Genomic DNA, 12,221 nt, shown 5'->3' on the forward strand with positions numbered 1-12,221 from the left:
ATTAAAAATCAAAAACACTAACCATTTTCCATGCTGCGACGTCTGACTTTCCGGCGACGACGCGAAGGACTCGAAGAGCCCTCGCGTGAACCCGACACATCACCAGACGCATCCATCGCACCGCCGGTGGCCAGGCGGGCGCGCTTTGTCTGCTCTAGTGTGTAGGCGCCACTAAGCTTGCCGCGATGATGCTGCTGTTGCTGTGTGGACTCCGGCTTGGGTGCCGATCCACCGCCAGTGCGATTGTCAGACAGACCCTTGATCTGCAGCGACTCTGCGGCCTTGAGCAAAGCGGCCAGCTGATCCTGCGAGATATTGACCTCGCCGCGGTACATGTAGTCCATCATGGCACGCAGCTCCTGGTACTTGACATCCTTGAGTATGAAGATGGGATGCTTGTCGTACTGTTCTTGAAGTAAGGTCTGCAATGAAAAGGATTTTTGAGCATTATAGAGGGCACAATTGCAGGGGTTTTACGCTAGAAATACTCACAGCAAAGTAAGGACTGCATGCTGACAGCACCACCTTGTGGGCCTTGAGAAATTTGCCCTCGGCGGCTAGCGTGCAATCGACTAGAGTCTCGTTCTCCAGCAACGTGTCGAACACGCTGATCAGAGTGCTCTGGTGGTTGTTCCACCGCAGGCAGAACTGCTGATCGTCATCCATTTTGGGGGCTTGGATCCGGGGTGGTTATTTAGGGGGGAAATGGGTGGGCCCACGTCCTTGACGTGGCTCGTTGTGCTCCCTCTCTCTGGTTAAGGGTTTTTTTCGCCACTCGCTTGCTGATTTTTACAATTTGCAACTTAGGGGAGAACAATGGGGGTATACAAAAACTTCTGCCTCTTATTCTTCTTTCCGGTTGTGTGTGTCAGCAGTTATGCTGTAAAGAGAGTGACGAAACATAAAATAAAATTAGTTACGTTTTAACGAGAAAAAACTCTGAATAATTCACATTATATGGCGGCAAGGTCAAGTTCATGTTCGATTTCAGTATAGAGTAATCCCACAAAATGAACGTTTTCCTTTATAAATAATTTGATTGTATTATTTTCATTTGGATTTTAAGTAAAAATATATCAAACGCGTTGTTTTTTTAATTATCAATATGAATGTATATATCTATTTTTTGTAATAGCTTTACAAAATTTCCACTTTAGCGAGAGGAATTTCGTCTCTCTTGCACTTTGAAAATTTCAGGTAGATTATTATGGTTATTTTGCATTCACACACATTTAAACTTGCAGTTGAAATGCAATTTTTGTTCTTTTTTTTTCAAGTGAGTTAATTTTTCAACTTTGCTCTTTCCAACGGAACACACGCTCCCTATTTCTCTATGTTTCTGCTTCTGCTGCGTGTGTGCCAGTGTGGATGGAGATCGATGGATACGATAAAAGACGAAGAGACTTCGTGACGACCGAAAAAAAAACGAAGCATGAAACATAAAGAGGGGAAGTTCAGCAGTCGGCGTCGCTGCACACATATGCACATGTGCGTGTGCCTCGATTTTTGTTCCTTCTCCGTTGTGGAAAATTTCACAAGTAGACACAAACGAATATTTATGATGATTTTCATTTTCCCCCTCGCTCACACAGACACGCGGAGACAAACACTAATGCGCGCTCGTTGCTGGCTGATAATTTTTAAAGTTGAAGTGTGGAGCAATCGTTTCAGTTTTTTATGGTGTGTTTAAAAATAGAACGTTTTTCATTAGAAGCAACCAACACATGTACACAAACAATATAGATATGGGCGCTATTTCACAATTTCCCTCTCGCTCACTCCTTCGCTCTATCGACCGATTATGCTTCACTTCCACACCCATACAGGCACAAGCACACTTACTGTTGTAAATAATTAGCACTGCAAAGGTTGGTTTTTCTATTCTAGCTCCGTTTGCCGTAGGTGTAGCCGTAGTATATGAGTTGCTGTGTATGAAATGTAGTCAGCAAACCGCACGCGTTGTTGTTTCGCGATCTGCCGCACACGAAAACCAAGCAAAGGGAGAGCACGAAAGCAAATGAAACGACGCAAATGTAACGGCAACTGAGCGACCCTCGCTCGAGCCGACATCTCCTCCCCACTGCACGCTCTCGACGCGTTCGTTTTGTGCTCTCTCACCAATGGCCGCCCTGCAAACGAAGTTGCTGCGTGAGCGAGCGGAGCGGCTGTCTGTGGGCCAGAGCGAGAGCGACAGAGGGAGAGTTACTCTCTCTCGTCTCGCCTTTGGGGGCACGTTATGAAATGCCAGGTAGACAGAAAGAGAGAGAAAGAGGCAGGTAGGCCGTAGCAGCGACTGCGACGTCGACAGAGGAAAAAGGAGCCCAAAGGAAAAAGGAGAACTGCAGCAACAATAATCGTGCCAAAGCGAAATAACGGGAAATACATACAAGGACATGAAACGAACACACACACATTTACAGGTAGCGTAAATTTGCAGGAAAATATTTATGCGTTGATTTACTAGCAAACATAATTTGCAAAATGATTTTGTACTTGGTAGAACTTTTATACACACTACTTTTTAATCATTAAGAAAAATAAAGCAGATGCTTAATAAACTGGGAACGCTGCTGAATACGTGACTAGAGGCTCAATTTTTCACTCCCCTTAGTGTTTTCTTGCTACTTTTTGCCAGATCCAGGCGAAAAATTTACTAAGTGAGGGAAAGGCAGACAGAAGCACCCCCAGGGAGTCCCGCAGTACCCAGCGATGTACCGTTAGGCGGAGGGATCAGTTTTTCGAGATTTTGTTATACACACCACAGAGATGGTCCACAGGGAAGGAAGGTGCAAGGCATGCGCACAAAATAGAAATCACGAAAGAGAAAACAACAACGGCTGCTGTTACCCCAACGTTGATGCGTTGGATGGGTTTTCCACAGACACCCAGCCACACACACACGAATACAGACGCCACAAAGAGAAGTAGGTAAAAACTGCAGAGGGAGGCAGCAAAAAGGATCTCTCCCGTTCTCTCTTTGCATCTCCTTTTTGACGCGCGCTCTTTGCACATTGCAAGGTTTTATTTTTGCGCAGATGGTGGAGGATTATGAATTGGGATCCTGTGACGAAGCGAAAGAGCAAGAGAGAGCGACCGAGCGGGCACCCGACCAGTGAGTTAGTGTGCGTGCGGAAAAGTACAGTTGGGCCCAAAGACGTGCACTTCTTTGGGGTTCGCTTTTCCCACCGGGTATGGGTAATGAGTAATCGGTGATTAGAAGTTTTGTGCTGAGGTCTACTATCAAACGATGTGGCAACAGCATTCAAAAATGTTTTGGTCAAGATAAAATCCAAAACACTATTTACATCTACTGTTGCAAATGGGGGAAATGGGTGAAGTTCATAGGAGCACCTAGGACATTATTTTTGTATAAACTTAAAAGAAGTAAATTATAATAACTCTGTTTATAATAATAATAATAATGATAATTACAGGAGTGTATTGGTTCCTATTTGAAGATAAAATTACAGATCAATATTTCTCAAAAGTTGTGTATAATTCTGTGTTGAGGTCTACTATCAAACGATGTCCAATATTTTAAGGTTTTACGGATCATTGTTAGCGAAAATCTCAACTGTTTTTTTATCTGGCAATTGCACTTGGTTATGCTTTGATTAGATAATTCCAAAACACTTAAAAACTGCTATTGCACGATATAAGAATGAGTCAATGGGTCATCATTTAACAATTGATGATAGAAAGGTTTAAACATACAGTTGCGGCAAAAAAAATAGCACTGCGTCATATAAAATTCTTTGATGGAATACATCTTTTGTTTTTTTTTGTAATTGGTTTAAAAATTTTGTTGTACAGTATAGGCTTACATGTGATCTCTCTGAGAGTAATGTGTTTATGCTCAATTTGCGTACGGTTTTTTCTGTATAAGGCATCTCAGCAAACGAAGTTCAAAACAGAGCGGCAAAAAAAATAGCACTGGTAACGGTTTTTTTAGAACAGACTGCAGGTGTTCGGCGACATGATGATTGTTGTTGTGTCTTCGGACAGTAAATGCATTGTATTGCAAAGTCGAGTCGACGCTCTTCATTAAGATCAAAAAAATTATTAATTATGGGTCGCGGAAAGCATTGTACTGACGAAAAGAGGAAAATCATTAAAAAGCTTATCGAGGAAGGCAACACCTACGCTCAGGTGGGGCAAATCGTCGGTTGCTCCAATAAAATGATTAGTAATGCCTTAAATTATAAAAATAAACCAGAAACACGCGGTAGAAAAGCCGCAATGTCTAATTTGCTGGTGAACAGACTGGTTCGCGAGTGCAAGAAGGCCCCCTTTAAGCCGGCTACTGAGCTAAAGAAGGAGCTTAACATATCGGCTTGCATTAAAACAGTTCGGAATCGCTTAAAAGATTATAAATTAAGTGCCCGTAGTCCGAGAAAAGTTCCACTTTTGAATGCGAAGCATGTGGCAAAGAGAATAGAGTTTGCCAAAGAGCACCTGAATTGGCCGGCAGAAAAGTGGAGAAACATCCTATGGTCGGATGAAAGCAAAATCGTGCTATTTGGAGGAAGAGGATCTCGATCCTATGTACGGCGACCCCCCAATTCGGAATACCGCCCAAGTTTCACCTGCAAGACCATAAAACACGGTGGAACGAGTATCATGGTTTGGGCATGCTTTTCTTATTACGGAGTGGGTCCAATACATTGGATAAAGGGTATTATGGATCAACATGTCTATTGCGATATTTTGCAAACAGTGATGCTGCCTTATGCAGAATACGAAATGCCGTTGTTGTGGGTCTTCCAACAGGATAACGACCCTAAACATACCAGCAAGAAGGCTCGAAAGTGGTTTCAAGACAGATCCCTTCACCTAATGGATTGGCCTGCTCAGTCTCCAGACTTAAACCCGATCGAGAATCTTTGGTCTGATGTAAAAAAATATGTTTCCAATGCAAAACCAAGGAATAATCAGGAGCTCTGGGCCACCATTCAAGAATCATGGAGCAGTATTCCACGGGAAAGGTGCCAAAATTTGGTCAATTCTATGCCGAGACGTTGTGCTGCTGTCATTGCTGCTAAAGGTTTTACAACGAAATATTAATACACTATATCGATAAGGAATACAAATGAATACAAATATTCCAGAACTTCCCGTTTTTTTTTCGTTTTTTTTCGTTTTCTTAAGTTATTTTTGAAATAGTGCTATTTTTGTTGCCGCCTAAAATGTTCAACTTTCACATTCTTAATGTAACTATTTCAATTTCATGTTATTATCGACGACACTTGCAGTGTATTTCGATAAATTAGAGCCTAAAGTAAAAAGAAAAGCCTTAAACAAGTTAAATATATTAATAGTTATAAAACAAATAACCAATAAAGAAAAATATATGTCATGGTGCTATTTTTTTTGCCGCAGCTGTAAGTATTTCAGTTTATGTAAAATTCTTCTATTGAATATAAAAATTCTGTGTTGAAATCTACTATCAAACTACGTTCAAATTATTATGTTTACGAAACGTTGTTAGCGAAAAATTCAACTGGAATATACTCTAGCAGCCGCACTTTTTCACAAAAAATGTCTACACTTTTCATAAATTCCATTGGCTAGCTGCCACTATGATTATTTTAAAACTTCTTAAATATAATATTGAATTTGTGTTGAGATCTACTATCAAACTACGTTTAAAATGTTCAATTTAACAAACGTTGTTAGCGAAAAACTCAACTGCAAATTTGTTTTTAGCAGCCGCTGGATTGTACGAAAATTGGGTGGTTATCATTCGTACTTGAATAAAGCGAGTTGCTGTTTTCATAAATTTATATACATACATATATTAGGATAATACTTTATATCAAGTATCCTTTTGTTATAAACATGTTTTAAGAATACAAGAACAAAAAAAATTAAAAAAAACTATAATCCTGGGTTTATTGCCTACAGATTCGAGTGCCAGATGGAAATGGAAATGGGATGCATTGATGGGATGGGGAGCGGAGCGGATAATAAAGGATGTCCATGTCGATGTCGGTCCCCTTTTCCCGAAGCACGCGCCAGACGGTACGAAAACTAAGGTAACCCCGGGGAACTGGTTTTACGGGTAGGAGGGCGAGGGTCCTGCAGACCTGGGTTTTTGGGGTTGCAATCATCCCCTAAACTAAACAGATCCCCCTTCTCCCTCCTTTTTTTTTCTTATTCTATATAGTCCAGGCGGCAGATGTTGGATCACAACAACTGCCGTCTACAGCCACTGTTGTCGTGGTCCTTTTTATCCTCTCTACAGGAAGTGGCAAAGCCTGGAAATTGGAAACGCAACACAAAGAGAATGGGCCCCCAGAGTGAAAATTCCCGGCCAACGAAAAAGAGACGGAGAGAGCTGAACTTGGGAATATTAATGGGGCTGGTTTTCAGTTCTGAGTGCTCGGTTCTGTGTGTGTGCAAAAAGTCAAAAGAAAAACCGGTTCCGCAGAAATACAAGAACTGTGCCATTTCGAAAACGAACACAAAATGGGAGGAAAAAAAATAAACATACAAAAAAAAAAAAGAAATAATGGATGGAGGAGCGGGTGGCCATCGTCGAACTGCTGCTGCTGTTGGCTTAGAGATCCAAGATCCAAAGCGATCCGATCCGATATGCGATCGGCTGGCAGAAAAACCAGTTTCAAGAAACTTATTTTATTTCACATCACAGCCAGAAAAGTCGCCATGACACACACATACACACATATTCAGAAAAACAAATTTAAAATGGAAATAACTTAAAAAAGAAACCGAGGGAGAGAAGCCGTCAGCCAGCCAGCCATGCTAAGAACAAGAACTTCCCCCACAAGATTTTTGCATAAAGTGGAATCTTTTTCTGCTCATCTGTATGTGTGCTGCGAGAGATAAAATTTGTATATTTACGACGTAAAAATAAACTCGACGACTCTCGCACTGACTTTCAATAATTTAATTTCTGGCAGCTGAAAATGTTGCTGAATAGCACCGCACAGCGCACAGCACAGCAACTCTCTCGGTTCGAAGCCCAAAAAACCACCTCTGAAAACTCACGTAGGCGTCTCTCGTCGCCTGTCGCTCATTTATTTATTTTTACACCCTTTTTTCTGCTCGTCAAATTGTTGTTTTCTTGCAAAAACAGGCTATAAACGTGTGTCGATTGAGAAAAGTTGAATCAAGTGTAAGGGAACGAAACGGTGGGATCATGTGAAAGTAACTACTAACAATCTGTGAGTCAACACACTCTGTATCGTCAGTGTAAATTACCCAAAAATATGATTTATTGCAACTGTTGAATATTATTATTTCCCAGAAATTACAAAGTAATTTTCCAAGTCGTCAGAGCTAAAACCAGTCTTGAGCAATTAGGAGCCTGGTAATGTAATGGATTTACTGCAAGTCAGACTGCAACATATTAGTTGTTTGCTCATGGAAATTGTAATAAAATAGTATCAGTAGCAAGATCTTGCATATGGTTATCAATATTGTTAGTGTTGCATAAAACCAGTAGTTCTAGTAATTAACAATAAATTGCTGCCTACGACCTTTTAATTATAGGATAATAACGACAACTTTAAACAAATATTCAAAGATAACGTTTAAAGAATCTAGACCCTAACAGGAACTTGATTTTCTTAACCTAATTTATGTATAGAACAATTTTTTCAAAGTGTATTGAAGATTTTGTTTTCCATTTTCATGGGTTTTTTCATTTCCTTCTTCCCTTCCCCATTCACTCTGTTTTGTTCTGTGCTCGGCCGCAGAAAATGTCGTTTTGCCATTAAAGCAGCGAAAAATAACAAGAAAACGTCAACCACAAAAACTTGTTTCTCGAAAAGCTATTTAAAGTGAATGTTAAGGGCTTGTTATGCGCGAGTGTATCTGTATCTGTTGAATGTATCTGCGATCGCGAGTGTGGGAGCGGCGGAGGAAGTCGCAGCTTTGAGGTTATCTCTATTTATTTAGCAGGCTTCCAAATTCAGATTTTTGTATCGCTTGTTTCGTTTTTTGTTAGCCAGATTTTTTGAGTATGCTGTAACCGTCAATTCTGGTCACAAAGCTGTGGGTTTTTCCGCCATTATATAAGGGCCATTGACGTTTTTGCTATACAAAGACAAGTAAGCAAAGGTAAAGCATTATTCCCGTAGAAGTGGTTTTTAATAAAAATTGAACTTTAAGAAAACATATTCTAAATTGCAATGCATTGTACCTTGTTGATTTGCAACTTATAAATACACCTAATTAAACTTCATAATAAATGTAATTATTATGATAGACGTGCCTTTTGTAAAGTTTTTTTTTTATACTAAATTACCTCTGACTCGTAGTGAAAGTGAAAAAACTAAGCCACCAAAAATAATCAACAATAAAAGGCAAAATAAAAACGCACACACACAGTTCAATGAACTTTTTTGCGCTAATGGCCAAAGCGAAAAGGTAAATAATAAAAACTAACGAAAAAATAAAAAGTCGAACAAAGAGCAGGCGGCGATAGCGGGGAGCACAGGCCCAATAAGGTTCACCTTGCTTATTATATTGCCTATCCTTTTCTATCTAGTTCTTTAGTTTCTTTATTTTTATTCGCATTTGTTGTTTACTTTGTAATTACAAGGGGAACATTGGAGAAGCACAAAAAATATTGCAGAAAAGGTGCGACATATTTTTAAAATTTTTTTGGCACGCGTGTTGTAGGTCAGAAATCAACTACAAGGTCGCTTGGTGTTTTAAAATCAGATGACTTGAGAAATAAGTGCGAAACGCGAAATGGTAAACAAAGCATGAAAGCAAACGAAAATCAGTCTGTTTCTGCGTTTTCGGCACTTTTCTTGTTTGTCGTCGTTGCCCCTTCTATTTCTCAATTTCTACACTTGTTGCGCAAAAGCTTTAATTTTTTTTTAGCGAGATATTCTTTATTATTGTTATTATTCTGCACATGTGCGTGGAATGTAAACAAATGAAACTTTTTGTCGAAAAGTTTTCGTACGCGAAATTCGGCAACGTTGCACTGCTGCTCGATAATACATCAAAGATTAAAGCGCGAGAGAGACGAAAATATGAAAAATGAAAATGTAAACGTGTCTCTAGAGCAGACAGAAAAATAAAAACAACAATAACGGCCAAGTAGAAGTGTAGCACAAAGTGGAAACAGAAAAATATGTGGCGGTCGGTTGTGCGAAAGAGAAGGGGATGCGAGTAGGCGAGTGCCAACTTGACGACCCTCTCTCGTGTTCGGACTCTCTATCTGCTGCCACTCTTCTGTGTGTGTGAAAAGTGCAGAGAAAATTTCACGCTTGTTTTTGTTGTTGTTTTTTCGTCGTTCGAACAAACATAAAAACGAAAAGCAAGCGAGAGGGAGTAAAGGAGAGAGAAAGAGAGCGCACATATTTTTATGTCGACTCGTTGGGGGGAAAAACCAAGATGGCGGCCACCGAGACATTTGGGAATCTAGCAAAGTGAAAAACGTGCTTTTTTCTAGGAGTTCGCGAACAGAAATTTTTTATTTTTTAACTCTTCTGCATCGGAAGCCCTTTGTTTATAATTTAAATTTTTACACAAGCTTTTAGCTGGTATGCCTCTCCAGAATTTGTAAAAAAGCTTATGTAACACACACTCACTCTCACACGCAGGCGGGAAAACACATTTGCCCACTGCAACACTTGACCTCATTTGCATGGAAAGTGAGCCAGTGTCAGAGTATGTGTGCCTGTGACAATTAATGAAAACCGTCTGTCATTTACTTGAGCGTTGCATTTTCCGAGAAAGCTCTTTCTCTTCCTCTCACTCTCTCCGCATACATATATTTGTCGTCGTTGGTGAAAAGCTTTCTCCGACATGGAAAAATCGATGAAAACACCACTGGAAATATTGATTTGATATGCAAAAACACGCACACACTCACACTCTCAAGCACACGAAGATAATTGCCAAGTACAGTTGAAGGCAGTGTGATATTCATTATGTTTTCATTGTTTTTTGTTCTTAATTTTTTATATTGTATTTTATACACACCGAAATAGAATCACAGGCAGCACGAGTCAGTCGTCAACAAACTTTGCACATATCAAATTTAGGTGTTGCTTTTCCAATACACACACTCGCACGATAACGCGACGGGAAAAGCAATAAAGTTGAATTTATTTTTACTGCATAGGGATGTGGCCGTGTATGTGTATGTATTTTCCTTTCCCGCTGCGTTGGGGAGCAGAAAGAAAAGTAGGCAGCAACAGCAACGCACCACACTGAAAATGTCGGACGCGGAGCCACTGAAGAAAAGCTGACGACTGACGAAAAAGCGGAGGCGCAAAAAGAAACAGAAACGGCAAAACCGATGTCGAACCGAAGCAAGGTACGAAAGCCGAAAGCAGAAACGAGCGAGTGAGAGTGTGAGTGCGAGTTCGAAAAATGAGTTGACGTCGTCGTCTGTTTGTCTCTCTCTTTTTATGAGACGGTGTGCGTGTGCAAGTGTGCTTTGTATGCTTGCCGCGCAGAGTTGCCAACCCTTCAAAACAGATCGACTAAAATATAATGTTTTAATTATGAGGAAAAAAGTAACTAATTATTGGTTATTAAAGAGGAACTTTCTGGTGCACGATCTGCAATTGTCAGTTTATAAGTGTTCTGCGATCAACACCGTTAAGATAAGACATTTCATAATAATTAGACCAACAAATTTAGAGTTATGGAACAGAATCAAATCTGAAAACGGAAGCAGCTTGGCAACTCTGTTTCGATGTGGCGGAGTTCGAAAATATCATTTTCAGTCCCAACTGTTGTTGTTTTTTCTTTTTTGTCCACCAAAGGGGCGAGATTTTGTTGTTGTTGGCAAAGCGAAGCCATAATGTTCGCCAAAGCCGAATGCTAGGAATTACCGTTGCCGAGCGCAATCTCTCACGCTCTCTTTCTCCCTCTTGTTTCCACTCTCTCTCTATTTTCCTCTGCCTGCAGCTCTCCCGCTCCCGCGTTGCACTTGAGAGTGTGTCCGAGTGCGAGGGCAATAGTTTTGTATGCAATGCATTTTCTACTAAAAAGCGCCAATTATATTTTGCTTTTATGATCGGCCTCCGCTGCCGTTGATTTATTTTTGGCTTCCAGCATGACTTCATCGCCTCGCGTTTTTCCGCACTCTCTAATCTCTAATTTCGTAAAAATTATGCACCTTATGTACCTTAATTCTTAACGGTTTTCGGCACTGGGGAATTAACATTTCAGTGCGAAATTCTACACGCCAAATGCTAATCGATCCAGTGGAGACAATTCTAGGAGTGCCGCCCGGTGCGAACATAAATTTTACAGATCTTTGGACCCCCAAGCAGATAGCAAGATAATGTGCTACATAACATCACGCCGTTTGACAATCGCTCACCTGAATTTTCACTGGAGTTTTCATTGCAACTCGGTCACGTAGCGCCCCTCTCGCTGTCTCTCTCATTGACGCGCAGAAGCGGGGGGAGCAAACAAACACACACGCACACACACTAACGTGAATTATTATCTATGGTGAACTTTAATTTTTATAATTTATAGTTGTGCATATTCCTTCTGATCACAAAAAAACTGTTGTTTCACTCAGTTTTCCCTCGAAATATATTTGATATATTTTATGTAATGCGCGCAGCCAAAAAATTGTATGGATTTGTTTTTTGTGGGTGGGTACGAAAATTTAACGAGCGGAGCGACGATTTTATTCCTGAGAGTAGAGCTGGGAAACTATCGATAGTGACACCATTCGATATTTTCGATGTTTTGAAAACGAAAATTCGATACTATCGATAGTATCGTTTTTTTACGATTCTTTTTGCAAATTAAAGTTATAGCAATTTCAAATAGAATTATAATACTATTCAATATGTTTTGACTAAGTAATTAACATAAATATTCTATCCAAGCAACTTTGCACAAATAAAATTGTATTACCATTGCTAAACATACGCTTAGACTCTGAAGACGTGGCGTAGACGCACCCTTTCTTTTGAGATTCAGTTAATATTTTTCACCACCAACTCCAATTTAAGTTAATTTAGAATACATTTTTATTATAAAAAAAAAAATATATATATACATATATATATATATTTGTTTGCATTTTTCTTACTAAATTTCAGCAACAAAGCAGAGATATAAAAATAGTCCCGTACTATCGATAGTGATAAAAAACTATCGATGGTGGCTCAAAAAAAGGAAAAAGTCGATACCTCGATAGTACCATCGATAGTTTCCCAGCTCTACCTGAGAGTTGCCGTTTGTTTCTGAAAAATCGCTGCAAA

The 12,221-nt window shown here is 39.9% G+C and overlaps 1 protein-coding gene across 23 annotated transcripts in view; it reads right to left on the reverse strand.

The window, feature by feature from the left end:
- lola (longitudinals lacking) overlaps positions 1–11,657 on the reverse strand; it is a 65,804-nt gene extending 54,147 nt beyond the window's left edge. For 2 of the 23 annotated variants that reach the window (XM_017166512.3, XM_017166511.3), the window contains exons 1-3: positions 9,967–10,460; positions 493–880; positions 23–422 (exon numbers count right to left, since the gene is read on the reverse strand). In XM_017166512.3, the coding sequence (XP_017022001.1) occupies positions 23–422; positions 493–666 (574 nt within the window). In that variant the 5' untranslated portion in view covers positions 667–880; positions 9,967–10,460. Of the gene's footprint in view, positions 1–22; positions 423–492; positions 881–1,842; positions 2,010–9,966; positions 10,475–11,320 lie in introns of those variants that run through there. The other 21 variants (XM_041775699.2, XM_017166498.3, XM_017166506.3 and 18 more) reach the window with 18 other exon arrangements.
- Between the last annotated feature and the right edge of the window lie 564 nt (positions 11,658–12,221).

This window comes from Drosophila kikkawai, chromosome 2L (assembly GCF_030179895.1).
Source record: "Drosophila kikkawai strain 14028-0561.14 chromosome 2L, DkikHiC1v2, whole genome shotgun sequence".
Lineage (NCBI taxonomy): Eukaryota > Metazoa > Arthropoda > Insecta > Diptera > Drosophilidae > Drosophila > Drosophila kikkawai.